The sequence below is a fragment of the Scleropages formosus genome, chromosome 8, assembly GCF_900964775.1.
Source record: "Scleropages formosus chromosome 8, fSclFor1.1, whole genome shotgun sequence".
Lineage (NCBI taxonomy): Eukaryota > Metazoa > Chordata > Actinopteri > Osteoglossiformes > Osteoglossidae > Scleropages > Scleropages formosus.
Window position 1 is genome coordinate 12,648,818 of NC_041813.1, and position 25,965 is coordinate 12,674,782.

Sequence of the window (25,965 nt, forward strand, 5' to 3'; positions counted from 1 at the left end):
GAATCATCCAACGGCTCAAGAGGGGTCGGAGGAGCTTCGTTCAAGCTGTGTTCAGCAAACACGGAGAAACTCTGACCTCAAATGAGGACGTTGTTGGGATGTGAAAGGAAAAATTCTACGGGAGGTGCTTCGGGAGGTGCTGCACCACTACTGCGGACCATTTGATCTCTGTACACAGACCAGTTTCTCTCCTCTCCAAAACCTTTGAGTGGGCAGCCTGTGATCAACTGTCTGATTTCCTCACCTGGAACCATCTCCTTGATGGTTATCAGTCTGGTTTCAAAGTTGGTCATTCCACTGAGACCGCCCTTTTGCCGGTATCTGATGCTCTCCAAACTGCTAGAGCTGCCTCCTTCTCCTTGGTCCTCATCCTCCTCGATCTGTCTGCAGCATTCAACACTGTAAATCATCAGATTCTACTCTCCTCTCTTAACCAGCTTGGGATCGAAGGTGCGGCACTCAAATGGTTTGAGTCCTACCTCTCTGACAGATCCTATCAAGTGGTCTGGCGGAGCTCTCGTTTTTCTCCTCTGCCTCTCTCAACCGGTGTTCCGCAGGGCTCGGTACTGGGTCCTCTTCTTTTCTCCATCTACACCTCCTCCCTCAGTCCGGTCATAGCCTCCCATGGATCCAAATACCACTGCTATGTTGATGATACCCAGCTCTTCCTCTCCACCTGGTGCGTCAGACATCACCGTACGCATTGCTGCCTGCCTGTCGGACATCTCTTCATGGATGTATGATCACCACCTCCAACTCAACCTCTCCAAAACAGAGATTCTTTACCTCCCAGCTGGCCTGTCCTCCTGTCACGACCTCTCGATCAAATTTGACAACTCACTCATTTCGCCTAGTTCCTGTGCTAAGAGTCTGGGAGTTACGATTGATGCGAGTCTGTCATTCTCTCAACATATTGAAGCCACAACCCGCTCCTGCAGATACAGCCTACATAATATTCGTAGGATCCGTCCCTACCTCACTACTGACTCCGCCCAACTACTTGTCCAGGCCATGGTGACTTCCTATCTGGATTACTGCAACTCTCTTCTGTGTGGCCTTCCGGCAAATGCCATCAAACCTCTGCAGCTTCTACAGAATGCTGCTGCATGAGTTGTGTTTGATTTGCCAAAGCGCTCCCATGTATCCTACTCATCTCTCTGCACTGGCTTCCTATAGCTGCCCGTATCAAATTCAAAACCCTGGCTACTGTGTACAAATGCATCAATAGAACTGCTCCCGGCTATTTACAGGACTTGATCAACCGGTACACCCCAGCCAGGCCCCTTCGCTCATCTGCTTCTGCTCGCTTGGTGGTCCCACGCACAAAAGGCAAAGCTCGGAGGTTCTCGGTTCTGGGTCCGTTATGATGGAATGACCTTCTCCTGTCACTCAGAACTGCGGAAACTCTGTCTGTTTTCAAGAAGGGTCTGAAAACTCATCTTTTCCAGATCCACTTTGCCCAAGATCTCTTAAGATTATCTATGGCGTAACCGTTCACGCATCGTAACTCCAGAAGCATCCCCAGATACAACCTTTATTCAGTCATTACTCTGGTATTGGACTGCTCATTTGTGTATGTTATAATATTTAATAATGAAAAAAAAAATGGTGTGGGTATCGGGATTTGTCTGTGTCTTATGCACCTACGTGAATGATGAACCTCAGTGTAGTAAGTGGTAGGGAACAAATTAGGTTTGCTTGAGACTTTCGTGTCTGCAGCTATGTCTCCTTCCCTCAATGTAATGCATAAATTGTACTTTTGCTGACATGTATGTCGCTTTGGACAAAAGAATCTGCTAAATGAATAAATGTAAATGTAAATGTACACATGGAGTGAGAGCTATGTCCGCATACTCAGCATTAAGTCAAGCCCATTCCACAGTCCAACTATCTCTCAGTTGACCTGGGAGTGACTGATGATCCTCCAGGTTGAGCTGGAGGAAGTTGCGAGGTAAAGGGATGTCTGGGCTTCTCTGCTCTCCCTATTGTCACCGTGACCCTAGAAGGACAAGTGGGCAAAAAAAATGGATGGATGGAAGGTAACCATGTGGATAAATCTACCGTATTCCAAGCATGCCTTCCCAGTTGTCTTTCTTTAGGAGCATTGATCACTTTCTGTCACTTCTTTAGTCTGTCCTTCATCTGCCTCTACTATCACATCATCAAGCCCCTTCACTTGCTTACTGGCTTGTGTTTTCTGCAGCGCCAGAACAGTGGCACAGTGAAGCCTGTGTGTTAAGAGAAAGTAACAGACCTGTGTGTGTCATGGCTCCCTACACATTTCTGAGTAGTTAACACAATAAAACATTGAAGCCTGTGTTATTCAACATTATTGACCAAGCTAAGATGGTGTTTTAGTTACTGATTAGTCTCGACTTTATCGTTGCAGAAACATAGTGAACAAATTAAGCATAATTATTTACCATCTGTACCAGTGGATCTTTTTTAGAGAGTTTTCTTGTATTTGTTCGGTGCAGATCCATTAAGATAAAGACAGGAGAGGTAATTAATAAGGTATGGAGGCTTAATGAAATGTTTTCCATGAAGGTGAAGACAGACAAGGTAGGAAAAAAGGAGCTGGAACTACAAGCTTTAATTACAGGTGGCAGCTGCTGGTGTCGCTTTGCATTTGACTAGAGGTGAGTTGCTCCTCTGCAAACATACACTCAGGGTCCCCAGGCTTTATACGTTACAATCTAATGACCAAGACCTAGGAATGTAGTCATTCATTATGGTGAGCAGAGCTCAGGTCTGTTAGATGGGTCACGTCTCCTCTTTCACCAAAGGCTATTGATTGTGGCTGTGACCTATATACAGTTCTAGAAAACTGATAGGGGGATCAGGGAGAAGGGGGTACCATAGGCCACCACCAATTATCAGTAAATGATCATATGAGACAGTTGAGCCAATTTAGTGACATCTCAATTACCTGCAATAGCAGCGAGCGCCACTGGAAGCCATTCATCTGAGTCTCTTTTGAAGCTCGATTTTAGGTCAGGGATGGTGTCTTGCAACAGCCTGACCCTAGCCACCATGATGAGACCTTAGTGGGCTTATAACCACTTCATTCCCTAAGTGTCATTGCCTTTTTGTTGGTCCTGTGCTAGGAGGCCCTTGATATTTCCTCAAGGTATGTCCGTTTTGGAGCGGTTGATCCAAACACTCTTTTCAAACAAGTAGCAAGCTGACTGATTGACATTGTTCTCTTTGCTACAGGTGTTGACTGGGGCAGGGCACAGCATGGTGAGATGCTGTTCTCCAACAGTGTTCCAGCCAGAGAAATGGTGTCCTGTGAAGTTTCCGTACAACAGTATTAGAGCATGTAATAACCTGGAAGCATCCTGTGCAGTTGCACAGGTGCCCAGAGGACTTTTGCTAGGCCCTCTAGTCTGGGCCATGTTTGTAGTACCATGGCTCAAGGTGAGGGGTGGGGGCACCTGGAAGCAGGCGTATGCCCAAAGCTTGACATTGACAGAGATAGTGCTGACCCTGTGCTACAGACTGGTATTTTGCAGGGTACCTGTCGAGGTCAAGTTCAACATCTGCACTTGAATCAGAATGCCTGAAACTGAATATTTTAAGTCCTCTCACACGTCCGCCCTTCTGATACACAACAGAAAACATGTCCCCCAGCTGAGACATTTCATTGCAGATCTGCTAGAGCAGGTCTGATAGGAATGAAGAGCTCAGGGTTTTATCCAAATTCAAGCAATAACAAACACTTACGGAAAAAGTAAGTGGTGAAGGGCTTTACTATTGATTGGGTGAAGTGTCTCCCATCGTGCCGATATGTTATATAGTATTTGCCTCAGAGGGAAAGGAAATAGCAAACACAGGAGAGAAAGAACATGTAAGAGAAGCATTTAGGGTGGGATTTTATTGTGTGCATCTATATGTGTTTGTGTGTATGTGAATGTATGATGGTTCAAGTTCAAGTTTTTTGCTGACTTGGATTCAGGGAGCTGGGTGGGTTTGACTGAATGGTGAAAGGCCTGTGGCTCATCTGATTAATTTGCATAATTACTTGGCATCCATTGTTGCTGCTGGATGGTAAAAAGGGTCCTTGTGTGCTTTTTGTGGGATGGCCTGATAAGATTGCCCTCCTGGATTTCTGTTCATTTTATGCACTGGCTTGTCTAGCATTCCTCTAATGGTAGACAGAGGTGGGTAGTCATGCATTTTGTTTATTCCTTTACTTGCACTTCAGTAAATTTTTGGAGAAATTTATAGGAGACTGAGGAGAAGGTGAGGACCCAATCGTGGGTTGTTTATTCTCCAGTACTTAAACAAGGGGGAAGGCATGAATCGTATTTAGGGACAGGCAAGGGTCATTGGAGGTGCAGACGCTATCTGTGGGGCGAGACAAGACTCAAGGTCTAGGAGATGAATCAGGAGGTCCAGAACTGAAAGGACAGGAATCAAGAAACCAGGGGAAAAGGGCAAAGAGGGACTGGGAGAACGAGGAGCAAGTGGTTGCCGCTTGGCTATCACAAGGGGAGCAGTGGACTAGAAGAGATTCCGCAAGCTTGTGAAACAGTGCTGCCTCTTTTATTTTTAGGCACTCTGATTGATGGCAGGTGCGGTCGTTTGACCGTGAGCATGACAGTAGTTTTGTCATTAGTGCTTTTTTTACTAAGTACATTTGTAGAAAAAAGAATATATATATATATATATATATATATATATATATATATATATATACTGTATATTCCTTTATACATATACACTTTTACTCATTAATTTGTCACCTTCTTTTTATTGCTTTTGAATTTTTACATTTCATCTTTTAACTTTCCTTGTTGGTGTCACACACAAGGACACACGGTGACAATGAGGTAGGACCCAACTGCAGTTTTTATTTACTGAAGTGGGTTGGGGTTAGGGGTGAAACTGAGTTTGTGGTTGAAGACCTAAGGGTAGGTCTATAGTTGAGGTGCAGACATTGTCCGCGAGGCAAATCCAATGGTGAATTCAGAGTTTCAGGCTGAGGTCTAACCAGAGGAGGCAGGCTTCTGGGACTGGGGCAGCATGGGAGCAGGAAACAGGAGCAGGATACAGGAGCAAACGCTAGTAAGGCAGTTGTTTTTATGAGATTCCGCAACTCAAGAGAGGTGGGGTTGCCACCTTTATACTTGCTCCTATTTCCTGACACAAATATTCATAAGAAAACAAGCACACAAAGTAATAAAAGATGTATTTAATGCTGACTATAGACATTATTTTCTTCCTCTTTCTGAGATTTTGGTGCTTTTTAGTGCTGGGCACAAACTGAAGAATATTGCAGCTGTCGTTTCGTTATTGGAGCCCTGTATTCTCTGAGGCACTAAGGCATAATAATCCATTATACTAATCTGAGACTGACATACCAAGAATTTTGCCACTAGGATCTGGCCACATTTCTTTGTTATTGTTTGTCACTCCTGCCGTTCCAGTCCCCAGATCCCCTCTGACAATTGTCAGAGCATATCAGGACAAGGAAATAGCGAGTGAAACTCTTTGGACTTACATATTCACGTTATCATTGCATCAAGGCTTTGGAGGAAATATGAGAAAATCCACAGCAGCTCTCTGAGCTTCTTACATAGAGAAACCGGTGCCAATAAGATGGCTGTCTTATGTTTGTGCCTCTGTCTCTTTCCCCACCCCTGACTTCAGAGCCAATGCGGGCGTTACGGGGCCTCACTGCTACAGAGATCCAGCCCCGTCAGCTGACACTGCAGTGGGAGACAGTGGCCTACAACCTGACCCGATGCCAAACCTACTCAGTCTCCCTGTGCTACCGCTACTCCACAGCAGGAGCTGGAGGTGGTGGTGTCCACAATGCCACGGTGCGTGAGTGTTTAGCTGTGGAGCACAACACTTCACGCTTCACGTTGCGTGACCTGCCACCCTTCCGGCCTGTGCATGTACGCTTGGCACTCTCCAACCCTGAGGGCAAGAAGGAAGGCCAGGAGGTAATCTTCCAGACCGAGGAGGACAGTAAGTAACCTAGCCTTGTGCATATCTAGTAACACTCATTCCACACTGTCATATTATCATTGCAGGTATTTTTCTGTTGTTTAGGTATTGCGCTACTGGGTATGTCTGCTGGAGTTTGTTAAGTTCAAGGTCCAACAGTGGGACCCCAGGAGGAGCAAGCTATACCGAGCACTTTTCTCTGTGCATGAAATACATATAGAACATTTAAATTAAATAAATGGTTTGAGTTTGTTGTGCTATAAATTCAAAAATGGTATTAGATTTGAAAATAAACTTTCAGAGTGAAACTGAAAGACAGCATTGTGCCTCTGTAAGAGACAAAGCGGGAGACAAGAGGTGCAGTGCTTGTTGGTGAGGGGTTTTATTTAATGCAGGGAGAAGGAAGAGGGTGGAAAAGGGGGGCCAGGGAACAGGTAGGATGGGGCTTCGTGCAGGTTAGGAGGGCAGGGAGCCTTGGGTTGGTCCGGACGCTGGTGTCGTCTCCGGGTTCGGGTTTGGGTGCGTCTCTGTTTCCCAGGATTCGCTCTCCTCCGTCTCTTCTCTCCACTGCCGGGCACCGGGGGAGAAATAAGGAAAGTAATCAGCCCTAGCTGTGGCTGTGTTTCCCCCCGTCTCCATCCCCCTCTCGTGCTGCCTCGGTGTGCTACAGCCTGTGACTAAAGCAGTCCAGATGTTGCACCCTTGAGAAAAGTATTTCAGCTGAATGGCTTTTACAAGCCGCATAAATGGATTAAGTGTAAAAAATAAGCTACTTGAGCTTTGATAAACACATTCACTAAGAAATTACTTTGTTTGAGTCTGTTATGTAGTAGTCCGAAGTCTTAGCCCCTGGGTACATCTGCAACACTGAGGCGGTGCAAATGAAAACTGGATTTTTAATTTTATACAAATAATTATAGTTGTAAGATCTCATGTCAGAAGTGTTGAAGCAGTGGCATGTTAATAGAGGACTTATCTGACTTTAAAAGAGCACAAATAACACTGAAAATGGTACGCCAGTAACGCAAACCACTTATCCTATGTTGGAGCCATGTATGGAGTAAGAATGATAATTTCGATTATTGGGTCCCAGTGTGTAATCCTGGCACCCTGCTTTAAATCTGTCAAAATTTGTATTTGCAGATGAAACAAAGTATGGGTAGCAACCTGTATTAAAGCAGTCACCCCTCTGCAGTCGGCTACGTAGTGAAATCGGTGTAACAGCTACAGCAATGTCTTATGAGCCTGCTGCATCAGCACAACAGGCAACAAGCTTACTTTCAAATAGAGTCAGATACAAAATTAATAACCAGCACTGGGCTAGTATTTGTGCTACCAGCAAAAACAGAGGAAAAGGCTTTGCGCTTATTCTTGCATTAATCATTTCCTGCATGTTGAAGATGCAAACACTGAGAAATTAAATAAACCGAAGGCCATGTCAGTACAACCGTGCCGAAGGAAAAAGGTGAGAGAGGGATGCTCAGTCACTGCAACCTGTCATGGTCCAACAAGGAGCCTACAGACGGGACTCAATTGCTTTATTACGGGATAGGCGAGAGAATAGTCGGGGACAGGTGAGGGTCAGTGGATCAGTGTTCGTTGTCTGAGGAGGCGTTCAGGAGCTGAAGTTAGGACGGGAGCAAGGAGTCGAGGAACCAAGGGAGTCATGTCCAAGGGCAAGGGAGAGGGAGTGAGGAAGAGCATAAGGGAGAAAGCAGAGAGATTGCACGGAGCTGCTGTTGCTCAAATGAAGTTCCGCAGTGTGATGTTGTCCAGGCAGCCTCTTTACATTTATTATTATTATTTTTATTTTTTATAGAGCTCTCTTCTCACGCAGTGACACAGAGCGCTTTAACACAGGCATACAGCAAGAAAAATTGATACAAACAAAGAAAACAGTCATCTAATGGCTACCATAATGAAGAACTTATTATAGAGCTATAAGTATACCTACTGGCCACCGGGGAAAGGAACAAAAACTCCCAACTGAAGGTTGAGGGAGAAAAAACCTCTGGGGGTCCACAGGCCAGTGGTTGCCCACACCTCCTGGGCATTCTAGAAAGTAACAATTTGTAAGCCAGTGTTTAACAAGTAATTATAATGTTGATAAATGGCATCTTGGATCCCCAGCATTTTACATTTATTTATTTAGCAGACCCTTTTCTCTAAAATGACATCCAATGAACTCTATGTAGTGTTATTAGTCCACACCTTATTCACCAAGTTGACTTACACTGCTAGATACACTACTTACAATGGGTCACGCATCCATGTATACATCAGTGGAACACACTCTCTCTGTCACTCACACACTATGGGATTCTTTATACTCTGTATCTTTATACCCTGTATCTTTATACCCAGTCTCTGTGATTTGATGCAGGTGCGGTGGTTGGGCACACAGTTAGTTGCGTGACAGAACCCTTCCCATACCCCCAACTATTCGAAGCTTCAGTCAGAAACCCTTCTCTATACTGCCTTGCAAACTTACTTTAAATAATAATGATGGACTCAGCTATTTTTGTCCATTTGAGGATGCGGTGCAGCATCCTCCCCTTCTGGGCTGCTTCTTTTGCCTAGTCAGTAGTTCTTTTTCAATAGTTGCCTTGCCTTGTCTTACCAAGTTGCCTTGTCAGTAGTGCTGTGACACCAGCCTAACCAATTTGAAGGCCGATTTGAAGGACTCCTTTCTAGCCAGTCTTTGTTTTAATCGAATAAAGTTGTGGAGTAAAGCTAAGTTACCGGAGAGGAGAAAGATGGTGATTGGTTTTATTCGCAAACAGGAAGAGGAGGCAAGGCGGGTAACTGCGACGTCACATGGTGTGCAAGGGCGATGTTTGGCTTGGGAGCATGTGGAGAAGCGGAAGATCAGCTGGCGTGATCTGTGGGCGATGGACGCCGGTCGTATTAAGTTTCTCATCGGAGCCACCTACGATGTTCTCCCTACTCCGCAGAATCTTAATCGCTGGGTAGGTACAGAGCCGACTTGCAGCTTGTGCGGTGGTGTAGCCTCTTTGAGGCACATTCTATCTGCATGTAAGGTTAGTTTATCTCAGGGAAGATATACTTGGAGGCATAATGAAGTGTTAAGATCCTTGGCATGCTTGTTGGAGAACAAGCGGGTTGAAGTTAATTCACTCCCGCAGTATGGAAGAAATAAGCTTATTTCTTTCGTGCGGGAGGGGGAGAGTGTTATAAGTCACGCGCGTGGTCGTGGTGATACGAGTTTTAAATGGGGTGAAGTGCGTGACTGGAAGTTGTTGGCGGACGTGGGAAAACAACTGCAGATGCCGCAGTGCATTGTGATCACGGCGTTGAGACCCGATATTGTGCTGTACTCCGAGGGCGCACGGATAGTGTACTTCATTGAATTAACAATACCTTTCGAAGACTCATTGGAAGATGCCTTTGAGAGGAAGAAATTGAAGCACACTGAGTTGGCTGGTGAGGTGAGGGAGCGAGGCTGGCAGTGCGTTATTAGACCGGTGGAGATCGGTACTAGAGGGTTTGTTGCAAAATCAACCACGTCGCTGCTGTTGGAGTTTGGTTTTAGGGGTCAGTCGTTAAGAGCAGCCATTAAAGGTTTGTCAGAGGTAGCAGAAAGATCTAGTCAGAGGTTGTGGATGAGAAGGCACCAGGGTGTTTGGGGGAAGCACACTTGAGTGGGGAGTACTCACCTAGGTGAACATCAATGGTTTGAGTTTTGTTGTCACCTCCAACACAACAAACATGTATTGTTGTATTGGAGTGTATTGGTTGGTTGTTGGTGGTTGGGGTGGGTTTTTTTTTTGGTGGGTGGAGTTGCTGGGATGGCACTGTGGGCATGGAGGGGGGTGGGTCTGGGACGCCAGATCTCGCCGTTGAGCCTTCTGGAGGTGTAGTGGGCTCAATTCAATGAAACATCAATGAAGGAAGGTGCCCACTTGACAACCCCAACGAAGTGCACGCGGTGGCTCCCGGCAAGGAGGATGGTGTTTGCCCATGATATTTTTTTTTTTGTGAAGGGAATTGGTTGGTTTTGGGAGGGATGGTATATTGTGGCATGGTTGGTTTGTCTAGCCCCCTTGGTTTTTGGCACGAGGGGTTGAACATCTTTCCCTGTGTATTATTGTATAATGGACTTGGCACTCATCTATATTTTTCTGCCTCTTCAGTCCTGGAGACCCCTGTCTCTTCCAGAATGTTAGAGTTTTGGAAAGTAGTGAAAAAAGTTGGATTGGAGGAAGGAGCTTGGAAATCCAGAAGCTTCTTGGAACAAATTTGCCACTCCCTCTGTCAAGAAAAGCTTGTTAAGTTCATAACAGCATCTAGGGACACCCTTTGGAAACTGTCCTAGAACTTGCTGCAATCCACTACTGAAGAAAGAATGCCTAGTCTTTGGGGGGGGTGCGGTGGTGGAGTGGGTGGGACTGGGTCCTGCTCTCCAGTGGGTCTGGGGTTCGAGTCCCACTTGGGGTGCCTTGTGACGGACTGGCGTCCTGTCCTGGGTGTGTCCCCACTCCCTGTGCTGCCGGGTAGGCTCCGGCTCCCCGCGACCCCACATGGGACAAGCGGTTCAGAAAGTGTGCGTGCGTGTGTGCGTGCACCTAGTCTTCTTTTCTTAGCCTGTTCCTACTGTAGCCTTTACCTGCATAATAGAAAAATAATTGACAGATGGATGGAAGCAAAAGGAAATTTTTGATCAAGGTGGTAACAATATTTACTGGCCATCCCTACATGGCAGAATATTCCAGAGTACAGAGGATTGTTCAAAAGGCCAGGAGCCATAAACACTGTTGCTCAGAAGACAAACATTTTAAATCCTGCAAAACACGCACCACTGACAATCTCAGAGTGCTGGGTATTGGGTATCATTTAGCCTTTCTCAAATAATCATAAATACGTTTATCATTAACTCATGAATTGAAGTTTTAAGCTGTATGGTGTAGCATGATGTATGTCCCAGTTCTAGAATACTTTCACCTTTACCCTCCTACTCTGAGGTTCTCCTCACCCCCTCAGTGAGCTCCTTGACTGAGAAGGTAGAGCCCTAATGTGTGTCCTCACCTACCATACCACAGCTGTGCTCCAGGAATACTGATAATATTATTATCAGGAAGAGCCTTTCTAGATTACACAGCAGAGCCCATCTGCCATGCTCCTTCAACCTCTTCCACCCTATTGTATCAGATTTCTGTCTCTATTCCAGTCTTTCTACCCTGCCGTCAGTGCTTTGTGGCCTCCATGTACCTCTCTCATCCCCCTCCCCTACATCTGAGAGGATATCCAGCGCTGTCCCCAGACCTCCAATCCTCTGACAGATAATTGCCCCATGAAGATTGATGCCACTCGAGCCCCTTAGCACTCTTCCAGCTCCCCACTCATGTCCTCCACAGTAACTGACCATATGTTGTAAATGTCATTAAGATTGCCTGCTGTGTAATAAATCAACAGAAGAAAGAAAGAAAAAAATGTTTTCTATAATAGATAACTTGAGAGTTAGAAAGATTTTCCACTGTTAATTTCTTAACTCAATTTGTCTCAATAAGTAGTTTAAATACACCAGCGTAAGACTCTGTTTCTTTTGGAAGAATGTGTGTTGAAATCCCTCATGCCAACAACTCTTGTCTGTCCTTTTCTGTACCCTGTGCAGAAACCCTGCTGTGTTGCAGTGACTACACCCTGTGTGCACCATCAACTTGGCCAGCAAGATCAACCCTGACTCTCAATGTGGCTTTAACCATTGCTTTGTCTTTCTGTTCCCTGTAGTTCCTGGTGGCATTGCCCCTGAGTCACTGACCTTCACTCCTTTGGAGGACATGATATTCCTGAAATGGGAGGAACCTGTGGAGCCCAATGGCCTCATCACCCAGTATGAAGTAAGTCTCTCTGCCACAGCTCCCACAGCAACCCAAGTGCTCCCAAAACTAAAATATCACAGGCACTCTTCACTCATCCACTTGAGTCTCCAAACTCTTTACTTAACTAAAAAAAGGCCTTGCCAGTACCCCCAGCAGCCAGCTGATTATATTAGATTTACATTTACATTTATTCATTTAGCAGATGCTTCTGTCCAAAGCGACATACATCTCATAGAAAATACATACAGAGACATAGTTACAGATGTGTGATTCTTAAGTGTAGTTTCTTTCCACCATATGCACCAATGTTCATCACACGAGTAGTTGCTTAAAACTCAGAATATCGATGATTCCTGATGACCTTCCTACTAATTTTTTTGAGATACACAAAAATTTATGTACATTACAGGAGCAGCTGCGTAAAGACTTATCTGGGTGTGATGTTAAAATTATGATGCATGAACCTTTACACCTTACATGAACTTAAGAGATCAAGAGCAAGCTGAGTGAGGAAGAGGTGAGTTTTCAGACCCTTTTTAAATGTAGACTGAGTTTCAGTACTTCCGAGTAAGAGGGGAAGGTCATTCCAACATAACAGAGCAAAAATTGAGAACCTCCGTGCTTTACCTTTTGTGCAATGGGACCACAAAGCGGGCCAATGTGGAAGAGTGTAGAAGTCTGTTATTAGCTGCGTGTATGATGGCCCCAGGGGGAAGAATGTTGTGAAAATGTTGTGGGTTAACTCAGGAGGCATTTTTCGGACTCAATAATAAGACGGATGTCCAGCAGGGGGGCATCAGAGCCATTGAAGTCCATTGTTACAGTGAGCCACCTCGTTGTGTGGAGCCCAATTCCAGGTGCTCAGCTTGATAACACCTCTCTTAATCTAGCAGATGCAGCTCCTGAAATTACCCCTCCGCGAACCGCCACCTTACCGAGGTGGAGGGGTTTGAGTGCCTGAATGATCTCAGGAGCTATGTTGCCTTGGGCTATATGCCCCTGGTAGGGTCTCCCAAGGCAAACAGGTCTTGGGTGACAGACGAGACAAAGCGCGGTTCAAAATCCCCTTATGACTATTAAATCAAGGATCTCGTTCACCCCGCCTGGTATGGGGTCACCGGGGCCCCACCCTGGAGCCAGGCCTGGGGGGGGGGCTCGCATGCGAGCGCCTGGTGGCCAGGTCTATGCCCACGGGGCCTGGCCGGGCTCAGCCCGAAGCCATGACGTGGAGCCGCTCTTCGGTGGGCTCACCACCTGCCGGAGAGGACATAAGGGGCCGGTGCGTTGTGATTTGGGCAGTGGTCGGGGCCGAGTGCCCGGCCGACCCAAACCTCGGGCGCCAACTCTGGCTTTTGGGACTTGGAATGTCACCTCACTGGCGGGGAAAGAGCCTGAGCTAGTGCAGGAGGTTGAGGGATACCGTCTAGATATAGTCGGGCTCACTTTCACTCACAGCTTGGGTTCTGGAACCACTCTTCTCGACCAAGGGTGGACTCTCCACTATTCTGGCGTTGCCCAGGGTGAGAGGCGACGAGCTGGTGTGGGCTTATTAATAGCCCCCCCAGTTCAGCCGCCATGTGTTGGAGTCTACCCTGGTGAATGAGAGGGTTGTCTCCCTACGCCTTCGGGTCAGGGAACGGTCTCTCACTGTCGTTTGTGCTTATGCGCCTAGCGGCAGTGTAGAGTACCCGGCCTTTTTAGAGTTCCTGGGGGGCATGCTGGAAAGCACTCCCACTGGGGACTCTGTCGTTCTACTGGGGGACTTTGACGCCCACATGGGCAGCGACAGTGACACCTGGAGGGGCGTGATTGGGAGAAACGGCCTCCCTGATCTGAACCCGAGTGGTGAGTTGTTATTGGATTTCTGTGCTAGTCATGGTTTGTCCATAACAAACACCATGTTCAAGCATAAGGGTGTCCATCAGTGCACTTGGCACCAGGACACCCTAGGTTGGAGGTCGATGATCGACTTTGTAGTCGTTTCTTCTGACCTTCGGCCATATGTCTTGGACACTCGGGTGAAGAGAGGGGCTGAGCTGTCAACTGATCACCACCTGGTGGTGAGTTGGATTCGATGGCGGGGGAAAAAGCTGGACAGACCTGGCAGGCCCAAACGCATAGTGAGGGTCTGTTGGGAACGTTTGGCGGAGGCCCCTGTCAGAGAGGTTTTCAACTCCCACCTCCGACAGAGCTTCAACCAGGTCCCGAGGGAGACTGGGGACATTGAGTCCGAATGGACTATGTTCCACACCTCCATTGTCGGGGCGGCGGTTCGGAGCTGCGCCCATAAAGTCTCCGGCGCCTGTCGCGGCGGCAATCCCCGAACACGGTGGTGGACACCGGAGGTAAGGGATGCCGTCAAGCTGAAGGAGTTCTATCGGGCCTGGCTGGTTCATGGGACTCCTGAAGCAGCTGACGGGTACCGGCGGGCCGGACGGAGCGCGGCTCTGGCAGTCGCCGCGGCAAAAACTCGGGCCTGGGAGGAGTTCGGTGAGGCCATGGAGGAAGACTTTCAGTCGGCCTCAAAGAGATTCTGGCAAACCGTCCGGCGACTCAGAGCGGGGAAGCAGTGTTCTGCCAACACTGTTTATAGTGGAAGTGGTGCGCTGCTGACCTCAGCTGAGGATGTCCTCGGGCGGTGGAAGGAGTACTTTGAGGATCTCCTCAATCCCTCCGACACGCCTTCCGTAGAGAAAGCTGAGGCCTGGGACTCGGAGGGGGACTCGTCCATTACCCTGCCTGAAGTTGCTGAGGTAGTCAAAAAACTCCTCGGTGGCAAGGCTCCGGGGGTGGATGAGATCCGCCCCGAGTTTCTCAAGTCTCTGGATGTTGAGGGGCTGTCTTGGCTGACACGCCTCTGCAGCACCGCGTGGAGTTCGGGGACGGTGCCTCTGGACTGGCAGACCGGGGTGGTGGGCCCTCTTTTTAAGAAGGGGGACAGGAAATTGTGTTCCAACTATAGGGGGATCACACTCCTTAGCCTCCCTGGGAAAGTCTATGCTGGGGTACTGGAGAGGAGAATCCGACCGATAGTCGAACCTCGGATACAGGAGGAGCAATGCGGTTTTCGCCCTGGCCGTGGAACACTGGACCAGCTCTATACCCTCACTAGGGTGTTGGAGGGTTCGTGAGAGTTTGCCCAACCAGTCCATATGTGTTTTGTGGACCTGGAGAAGGCATTTGACCGTGTCCCTCGTGGCATCCTGTGGGGGGTACTTCGGGATTATGGGGTTCGGGGCTCACTGCTACGGGCTGTTCGTTCCCTGTATGACCAGAGCAGGAGCTTGGTTTGCATTGCCGGCAGTAAGTCAGACCTGTTCCCGGTGCATGTTGGACTCCGCCAGGGCTGCCCTTTGTCACCGATTCTGTTCATTATCTTTATGGACAGAATTTCTAGGCGCAACCAGGGAACGGAGGGTGTCTGTTTTGGTGGCTGCAGGATCTCGTCTCTGGTTTTTGCGGACGATGTGGTCCTGTTGGCTTCATCGAATCAAGACTTGCAGCGTGCACTGGGGAGGTTTGCAGCCGAGTGCGAAGCGGCGGGGATGAGAATCAGCACCTCCAAATCTGAGGCCATGGTTCTCAGTCGAAAAAAGGTGGATTGCCCCCTCCGGGTTAGGGGGGAGTTGCTCCCTCAAGTGGAGGAGTTTAAGTATCTCGGGGTCTTGTTCACGAGTGAGGGAAAAATGGTGCGGCAGGTTGACGGACGGATCGGTGCGGCGTCCGCAGTAATGCGGTCATTGTACTGGTCTGTTGTGGTGAAGAAGGAGCTGAGTCGTAAGGCAAAGCTCTCAATTTACCGGTCGATCTACGTTCCTACCCTCACCTATGGTCATGAACTCTGGATCATGACCGAAAGAATGAGATCGCGGATACAAGCGGCAGAAATGAGTTTCCTCCGCAGAGTGGCTGGGCGCACCCTTAGGGATAGGGTGAGGAGCTCAGTCACCCGGGAGGAGCTCGGAGTAGACCCGCTGCTCCTCCGCATCGAGAGGAGCCAGTTGAGGTGGCTCAGGCATCTATTCCGGATGCCTCCTGGACGCCTCCCTGGTGAGGTGTTCCGGGCATGTCCCACTGGGAGGAGGCCTCGGGGCAGACCCAGGACACGTTGGAGAGACTACATCTCCCAGCTGGCCTGGGAACACCTTGGGGTTCCCCCAGAGGAGCTGGAGGAGGTTTGCGGGGAGAGGGAAGTCTGGGGGGCTCTGCTTAGACTACTGCCCCTGCGACCCAGTCCCGGATAAGCGGAAGAAGATGGATGGTGCCTGAAATTACCACACCTTGATCCAGAAATATCTAGCAATGTCATCCCAAAGATGTCATTAAATGAGATTTGTGGACATATAAAGTGAAGGTTGGCCTGGATTTTCTCTACACAATATCCTGATCTCTCTATCCTGGTCTAAGAGAGCCCAATATGTACAGCACTGGAGAAATCCTTTCATTTCTCCTAGACTGAAGTATTAACTGCTTTGAGATGATCAACCTCAATGTCTATCTCCTTGCTGTTATCTGTCTTTCCCAACCCTTTTTCCACATATAATGTAAGTAGCTGTATGCAGAGTCAATGGGGGGTTTGTAAATCTTGCCTTCATGCTTATCATAAACCCAATGGCTTTATGCACTCTTAACTTGATGTGCAATTGTGTGGTCAGACTGGATCCAAACACTCTTCTGAATCTCTTCAAGGCACTCCTGGAGTCTCAACCTGTGCATTTTCAGCTACACTACTACTACTACTACACAGCTGTTATTTCAATGGCACCCTCCCATAGTGTAAATGAGCTCGACTTCCTGTGTTGTCATGCCCTTATCAGTATGTACAGCACACATTAAGATACATACAACAAATACATGGACATAGCAGAACAGTTAAGATAGGAAAACAATATGAGAAAAAAACAATAGGAAGCTAAATAATGAGCAAAAGTGATAAAGAAAAGGCAGAATCCAAATGTGTTATGTGAAAGGAATTTTGAACATTTGGGTCTTTAGTCTGCATATATATGCATCCATTAACAGTATGGCATGGTGGCACAGTGAATAGTGCTGCTGGCTCACAATGCGTGGGTGGTGCAAGAGGGCAGGGTTTCGGTCCCTGCTCAGTCTGTGTGGAGTTTCCATGTTCTCCCCATGTCCCTGTGGGTTTCCTCCCACAGTCTGAAGATATACTCATCAGGTTCCCTTATAGTGTATGAGTGACACAGTGTGTTCCACTGATGTATGGCTGAGTGACCCATTGTAATTAGTGTATGTAGCAGTGTAAGTCACTCTGGTGAATAAGGTGTGTGGTTTGATAACACTACATAGAGTGAATTAGGTGTTGCTTTGGAAAAAAGCATCTGCTAAAAAAATGTTAATATATAATTAAATAAAAATGATTCCTCCATGGGGTGCGGTGGCGCAGTGGGTTGGACCACGGTCCTGCTCTCTGGTGGGTCTGGGGTTTGAGTCCCGCTTGGGGTGCCTTGCGACGGACTGGCGTCCCGTCCTGGGTGTGTCCCCTCCCCCTCCGGCCTTACGCCCTGTGTTACCGGGTGGGCTCCGGTTCCCCGTGACCCCGTATGGAACAAGCGGTTCTGAAAATGTGTGTGTGTGTGTGTGTGTGTGTGTGTGTGTGTGTGTGTGTGTGTGATTTATGTATGTGAGGGGTCCAGTGGTGCAGTGGGTTGGACCACAGTCCTGCTTTCCAGTGGGTCTGGGGTTTGAGTCCTGCTTGGGGTGCCTTGTGATGGACTGGTGTCCTGTCCTGGGTGTGTCCCCTCCCCCTCTGGCCTTACGCCCTGTGTTACCGGGTAGGCTCCCTGTATGGGACAAGCGGTTCTGAAAATGTGTGTGTGTGTGTGTGTGTGTGTGTGTGTGTGTGTGTGTGTGTGTGTGTGTGTGTGTGTGTGTGAAGTAATCTGCAGCAAAAAGATGAAGTAGTCCTAATCCATCACAGGGCATACAACATACAACCATGTTAAGGAACTTCAGCTTCTAGAGTCTGTGTTTAAAAATGGGCAGCATGTATCTGTCTGGCTCCAGGAGGGAACTGGAAATAATTGAGTGCAGCCACCTGGGGTCCCAGAAGTTAGATAGCTTGTCATTTCAGTGTGATTGAGTGCTTCTAAACAGCATCTCTAAACTTCAACCTGGTTGCTTATTCATAACATATTTCTAAATGATTTAAGCTGGAATTGATAAATTTCATGCTCCTCCCTTGACCCTAATATTTATAAGGCAAAACAAACTGCTCCAGCATCACTGCAGGAAGGTGTGTGTATAAATTTGCTGGGGACTACTTTAGAGCAAGAAAAAATCTTAACCACTGTTAGTGATATCTTTCTCCTATCAAACTGGTTTTCTTACAAATGATTGCATCGCGGACTTGGTCAGTACTCTACAGATCCTCATAAATTGTTTGCGTATTTTAGTCACTTTGAAGGTGTTGTGTTTTATTTTTCATCAGGAATTGGTTTATAATCATAACTCTGTGTTGGTTGGAGCAGTTTATGAAATTGCTGAACTGGACATTTTCAAGTGTATTTTTCTGTGTTCAGCATTTAAATCGAAGGATTAGCGGAGCACTTAGAGCAGATCTGCATTCTAGAAACAAACCAGGACTCCCTGCTAATGATATCACCCCCAACCCCCTTTCTGTCAAAAAGGCCTGATGTTAAGGAATTACACTACTTTTTTCAACAATGTGCAAAATAATACCTTCAACTACACACTGTTATGAATGCATTGATGAAACAGGCATGAATTATATATGCCATAAAATTGCTTTGCTAAATCAGTATTAAAATTTGACAGGTTCACACCATTTTTCATTGTATAGATCTCACTCCAAATATCAGGGCCTGGAAGAATGATTTACTGGCACTTTCAGCATAAAGGTGTAAGACTTCTTAAATATAAGGTGTGGCTTACCAACACCCCCCATATCCTTCAATCCCTTAAGTGTCATTCAGTCTGTTGTTATAATAAAATGAAGACATGGGACCAAATCACAAATGTGCCAGAAATATTACAGATGGAACTTTCAAGAAATTAAACTTTGGAAAGAACCCACTCATTGAGCTAGTGTTAGAGTTCAATAATCCACTTGTGACTTACCAGTAAATCACCAGTAACAGATTTAACAGAAATAAATGTGTTCAAGAGTCAGACTGAAACTTAGCCAGTCTTCTAATCACTCAAAGAAATGAGAACTCGGACCCAAATCAGGTCCTTACTGCTGTTGAGCCTTTACTGAGTTTTATTTCTTGCCGACAGGGTTAACAGACTGAGTGAAATTCAAATCCAATACAGGCTAAATGACTAAGGTCTTGCTACTGATCAAGTAGGCCTGAGTGTCAGATTTAGGAAGGACAGCAAGTAAGCACCCGTGACAAATATAAATATGCTTGATGGACTGTTTTAATGTGTTCATTCTTTTAAATACAGTGCCTTTTGCACCTGCTCTGCTTTATGGTCCTGCAGATTAAGCTGCTTAGATTTCCCCTAAAATCAAATATCTACAGTACTGTGCAAAGTCTTAGGCACTTAGATGTTTCACAAAAATATTTGTTTTAGATGATTATTTAATGTTTTCTGCATTAATGTCAATGGGAAAGAGCATATTTTAGATTTCCAAGCATTCCTTTTGCAAAAAGTTACAGTATTACAGTAAGGGTTTTGTATGTCGTTAAAGAAATAAAGTATATATACACACACACACACACACACACACACACACACAAGGGGACACACCCAGGACGGAACTCCAGTCCATCACGAGGGATCCCAAGCAGGACTTGGCCCCCAGACCCACCAGAGAGTGGGACCCAGTCACGCCCACTGCAATCCCGCTGGGGACAAGTGGTTGTTGATGATCGATGGTTACTAAGCTTTGTAGGAAGTTCATTAAGAGCATTATTTTTGGAAGCATTCTCACTTTACAGCTTTTTCCCCAGGTGCCTAAAACTTTTGCTGACATTTTTTTTTTAATACAGTATCAGTCAAAAGTTTGAATACACTTGCAGGACACTAGTTTTGTATAGTTTTCTTTATGAGGCATAGGATTAACAAGTTTAAGTAGGAATTCAGAAGACATGTTTTCCAGCTCTTCTGTGGTAATTCCCAAAAATTTAGGACAATAGTGGGTTGGTGTCGTTTCACTATGCTACCTGGTTCTTCTCACATAGCTATTCCTCGGTTTGCTGAAGCTTTTAACTGGTACTCTGTATTCTGTGAAACTATAGTTCATAAAAAATAGCTGTGGTGGACCCAAACTAATTGTTTCCAACAATAACAATGTGCAGATCAGCTACCAGAGCATCGAGTCAGCGGACCCAGGAATCAATGTTCCAGGCCCACGGCGTACTGTTTCCAAGCTTCGCAATGAGACCTACCACATGTTCTCCAACCTACACCCAGGCACCACCTACCTCATCTCTGTGCGTGGCAGGACTGCCAAGGGCTTTGGCCAGACAGCACTCACTGAGATTACTACCAACATCTCCGGTAAGGTTACCCCGTCCAACAAAACAAGTGACACATGTTTGTATAATGCTGGGGCAACCATTTTGTTGTGTCTTAAGTAGACAAGGAATGCATAAGTAGACAAAGCCATTGCCACGTTCACACTCAACAACAACATTTTCTTCTCCTTTTGAATCATGCTTAACCACACCAAAACACCCAAGCACCAACTAGTGGTATATTAATGGAAGAACATCACACATTTCAAAAACATTAAGGGAACATGGTCTATGACAATATCAGAATCAGAACGAGCTTTATTGCCAAGTATGTTGACACATACAAGGAATTTGTCTTGGTGACAGGAACTACCACAGCACAGACAGAATGACAGTGACAAGACAGGTGAGAAGATAGAGTATGTGAACAAGGGACAAAAAAATATTTAAAAATATAAAGTACCCAATATACAAAAATAGTCACTAGATACAAATGCAAGGGAGTGTGAGTAAGAGATATGATGTGATAAATAGTTATAAATACAAATATAAATAGCATTATGTATTGCACTGGTTTACTCTCTAGGGGAGAGATTTAGGTGTTCATGAGGTAGATGGCCTGAGGAAAGAAATTTTTCTTATGCCTGGCTGTCCTGGTGCTCGGTGCTCTGTAGCGCCGGCCAGATGGCAAAGGTTCGAAGAGGAAGTGGCCTGGATGTGAGGGGTCTAGAATGATTTTGCTAGCCCTTTTACTGACTCTGGACGAGTGCAGTTCTTGGAGAGCTGGGGGGGGATGTGCCGATGATTCTTCCAGCAGTCCGAACTATCCGCTGTAGTCTTCTGATGTCTGACTTCGTTGCTGAGCCGAACCAGACAGTTATAGAGGTGCAGAGGACAGACTCAATGACTCCGAAGTAGAATTGCATCAGTAGTTCCTGTGGCAGGTTGAACTTCCTCAGCTGGCGAAGGAAGTATAACCTCTGCTGGGCCTTCTTCACAATGGAGTCTATGTGGGGCTCCCACTTCAGGTCCTGTGAGATGGTGGTGCCCAGGAACCTGAATGACTCCACTGTTGCCACAGTGCTGTTCATGATGGTGAGTGGGGATAATGCTGAGGTGTTTCTCCTAAAGTCCACAAGCGTCTCCACTGTTTTGAACGTGTTTAGCTCCAGGTTGTTATGACTGCACCAGACAGCCAGCTCTTGGACCTCCTGTCTGTAAGCAGACTCGTCGCCATCCCAGATGAGGCCGATGAGTGTGGTATCTGCAAACTTCAGGAGATTGACAGAGGGGTCTTTTGCAGTGCAGTCGTTGGTGTACAGGGAGAAGAGCAGTGGGGAGAGCACACATCCCTGGGGGGCTCCAGTACTGATTGTGCGAGTATTGGATGAGAATTTTCCCAGCCTCACTATCTGCTGCCTGTCTGTCAGAAAGTTGGTGATCCACTGACAGATGGAGGTGGGCACAGAGAGTTGGGTTAATTTGGACAGGAGGAGGTGCGGGATGATGGTGTTGAAGGCTGAGCTGAAGTCCACCAACAGGATTCTCGCATAAGTCCCCGGTTTATCCAGATGTTGCAGGATGTAGTGCAGTTCCATGTTGACTGCATCATCCACAGACCTGTTTGCTCGATAAGCAAACTGCAGGGGGGTCCAGCAAGGGTCCAGTGATGTCCAACACCAGTTTTTCAAGTGACTTCATGACCACAGACGTTAAGGCGACAGGTCTGTAGTCATTAAGTCCTGTGATTTTGAGTTTCTTTGGGATGGGGATGATGGTGGAGCGTTTGAAGCAGGAAGGAACTTTGCACATCTCCAGTGATCTGTTGAAGATCTTTGTGAAGATAGGGGCCAGCTGGTCAGCACAGGTTTTTAGGCAGGCCGGTGAGACGCCGTCTGGGCCTGGTGCTTTCCTTGTCTTCTGTTTGACGAAGACCCGACGCACCTCCTCTTCGCAGATCAAAGATGCGGGGGGGGGGGGAAGGTGGGGGTTACTGAAGGTGTTAATTGATTCATGGAGAGAGTCTGAATGGGTGTAGGGTGTGAGACAGGGTTTATCAAACCTGCAATAAAACTCATTCAAATCGTTGGCTAGTTGTTGAGTTGACACGGTGCCGGGGGGTGGTGTCTTGTAATTTGTGATGTCTTTCAGGCCTTTCCACACCGATGCAGGATCGTTGGCTGAAAACTTTCTTCAGCCTTTCAGAGTAGTTTCTCTTAGCCACTCTGATCTCCTTTGCTAGTGTGTTTTTGGCCTGTTTATACATGACTCGGGGGGGGTGTGGTGGCGCAGTGGGTTGGACTGGGTCCTCCTCTCCGGTGGGTCTGGGGTTCGAGTCCCACTTGGGGTGCCTTGCGGCGGACTGGCGTCCCATCCTGGGTGTGTCCCCTCCCCCTCCAGCCTTACACCCTGTGTTGCCGGGTAGGCTCCAGTTCCCCGCGACTTCGTATGGGACAAGCGGTTCTGAAAATGTGTGTGTGTGTGTGTGTGTGTGTGTGTGTGTGTGTGTGTGTGTGTATATATACAAGACTCCGTCCCCGTTCTTGTAGGCGTCTTCTTTGGCCTGACAAAGCTGTCTGAGTTTTGCAGTGACCCACGGTTTGTCATTGTTGTATGTTAAACGAGTCCTGGTAGGGATGCACATATCCTCGCAGAAACTGACATATGATGTTACAGAGTCTGTGAGCTCATCTAGATCGCTAGCAGCAGCCTCAAAAACACTCCAATCGGTGCACTCGAAGCAGGCTTGTAAGTCCTGCTCTGCTTCCCCAGTCCATCTTTTAACAGTCCTTATTACAGGTTTAGCTGATTTCAGTTTCTGCCTGTAGGTCGGTATAAGATGAACCAGGCAGTGATCAGAGAGCCCCAAAGCTGCCCGTGGAACAGAGTGATATGCATCCTTTACTGTGGTGTAGCAGTGGTCCAAAATATTACTGTCTCTGGTGGGACATGTAACGTGCTGTCTGTATTTTGGCAGTTCACGGGAGAGATTTGCTTTATAAAAGTCCCCGAGAATGATTATAACAGAGTCCGGGTGTTGTTGCTCTGTGTCAGTGATCTGGTCGCCCAGCGCTGCGTTCACGCACGCTTGCGGTGGAATGTAAACACTTACGAGGATGAACGAGGAAAACTCCCGCGGCGAGTAGAAAGGCTTGCAGTTGATGAAGAGCGTTTCTAGGTCGGGACACCACGTCTTCTTCAACGCTGTTACATCTGTACACCACCTTTCGTTGATGTAGAAGCATGTCCCACCGCCCCGTGATTTCCCCGCTGATTCCGCGTCGCGATCCGCTCTGAACAGCTGGAAGCCCGGCAGATGTAGCGTGCTGTCCGGGATGGCTTCATTCAGCCAGGTTTCCGTGAAACACAGAGCAGCAGAGTTTAAGAAGTCCTTGTTTCTTTGGGACAGGAGGAAAAGTTTGTCCAATATGGGCGCATATCAAATGGAGGGAAAAGATAGTGTACATTTATTCATTTAGCTAATGCTTTTTTCCAAAGCAGCTTATAATGTTAAGAAATTTGCTGTTATTTACCCATTCATACAGCTGGGTAATTTTTCTGGAGCAGTTTATTGTATGTATGTTGTTCAAGAATAACATAGCTGGTAGCAGGATTCAAACCTGCAACCTTTGTATTCAAAGAGAACAGCACTAATCACTATGCTAGCAGCTGTCATAGATGGTATAACTGCTTTCCAGCTGAACAGCCTTGATTTGAACTTTTGATTTCAGTGTGGTTTACAAGGTACTTACTCTGAATTTCTCTAGTACAAATTATCTAGCTGTATAAATAGGTAAATCACTGTAAAGCAGATTACTTTACGATATTAAAATGATTTGTTCCATTAAAAACAATGTGTCTGACATGTCACAGTTCATGGGTGCCATCAGTCTTTAAATCTTTTCATTTAGTCAGCATTCACATGTAAAATCCTAAATCAGCAATGCTGCACAGTTTCCTTTCATGCTATATATCTCCTAAACTGCTGAGACTTAAATTGGGCTTATACACTTGCACTGTGTCTGTAACATGTGCTTTCACTGCACATAACACCAAGACGGCACTGTCCATGTAAATCTAACTTAATGCAATTTGAGATTCCTATCAGAATCAATCTGAAATCTGTCAAAAGCCCAATGAAACCATGCAGGTAAATGAAGGGCTGTTAATTTAATGATAAATGGCTATGACTTCAGCAAAAGCAATTACTGTCAAAGTGTGTTCAAACGGCCATTACATTAACGAATAAAATTATAAGCCTAAAATATCAATCTGGGCGTACACTAAGTCAAAAATAGCAGTTGCTCCTATGGAATATAAATGTATTCTTGCCAATGTATCTGTGTTCCTGTTCCTGAATGCTCCAGGCAGTCATTCATTTGATGGTGATACAGCCCTTCTCCATGGTCAACCTTGCTCCCTATTGTCACCCTGCCCTTCCACTACTAACTTAAAGGTTTAGCCTTATAGTGTCCCATTGTAACAGTAGAGTCATCAGCAAAATGGAAGAGTTGTCACCACTTCAATGACAAACACTTTTTCCCCAGTAAAGTCTTTTAAAGTCACTTGTTGTGTCACCGACTCTGACTCACTCAGAGCAGTTTCCACAAAAACTGAACAGACACTGCTCAATTATGTATTTTTCAAAAATCCAAAACCACTGTTGCCATCATGTGGCTTGTGTTTCAGTTAATTTTGATGGATTGTGATTCTTGTGTTTTTCCTTAATGTAAGCTAGATCCTTGATACCTGAGACCTGCAACTGCTGTGTGTGTGTGGGCATATTTAAGTGCATGGCTGTGAACTTCTGTGGCTTTTCAGCACAGATGCAGAAAAAATCTCACACTCTCTCACACACACACGCACATTTTCTGAACCACTTGTCCCAGTTTGGGTCACGGGGAGCCAGAGCCTAACCTGGCGACACAGGGTGTAGGGCTGGAGAGGGAGGGGACACACCCAGGACAGGATGCCAATCTGTCACAAGGCACCCCTAGCAGGACTCAAACCCCAGACCCACCGGAGAGCAGGACCCGGTCCAACCCAGTCCAACCCACCACGCCCCCCACCCAGAAAGAATATAATTATAGGTATTTCCAGTAATCTCTGAAGACCTGACAATGCTGTCATCCCAGAGCTGTGATATCCAAAGGCATTAAGCCAGGCAAATGTATTAAAACTGGTACATCTTCACTCACATACTCACAATGGGACAGTTCTGCTGCTCTTCCCCCATAGGGCATTGTCTCAGGGTCTCGACAGTTTTTACACAGCCAACGCTGGTCCCAGCTCTGCCACTGGCACTTTTGTGCAACGCATGAACACATGCTTACTTGGCAGTTATTTGCACATTTTCCACTGACTAATTGTCTGCAGATATTGAACAGAAATTGTTTTTCCATGAATGCTACTGTCGAGCCATGTCGTCACAAACTTGGACACTAGTAATTCCTGGACCTATCAATGAGTACGATTGTTATTTAAAGGGATGTTTTTGTATAGTCACTGCACATAGCTGAAGTGGTTCTTGGTACAAAAAGGCTCTTCTGCACTTTGTTGCTCTCCTGCAGCGCCCACATTTGACTATGGGGACATGCCCTCCCCACTGAGTGAGACAGAGAGCACCATCACTGTGATGCTGCGACCTGCCCATGGCAGAGGAGCCCCTGTCAGGTGAGAACCGCTTCTTCGATCCATACCCAGGCACATTCTCACTTAGG

The 25,965-nt window shown here is 46.7% G+C and overlaps 1 protein-coding gene across 4 annotated transcripts in view; it reads left to right on the forward strand.

Annotated features, from left to right (window-relative positions):
• ptprub (protein tyrosine phosphatase receptor type Ub) overlaps window positions 1-25,965 on the forward strand; it is a 257,482-nt gene that overhangs the window by 158,263 nt on the left and 73,254 nt on the right. For all 4 annotated transcript variants that reach the window (XM_018766225.2, XM_018766226.2, XM_018766227.2 and 1 more), the window contains exons 8-11: window positions 5,656-5,979; window positions 11,707-11,816; window positions 20,087-20,288; window positions 25,816-25,918. In XM_018766225.2, coding sequence (XP_018621741.1) covers window positions 5,656-5,979; window positions 11,707-11,816; window positions 20,087-20,288; window positions 25,816-25,918 — 739 coding nt within the window. The remainder of the gene's footprint in view (window positions 1-5,655; window positions 5,980-11,706; window positions 11,817-20,086; window positions 20,289-25,815; window positions 25,919-25,965) is intronic.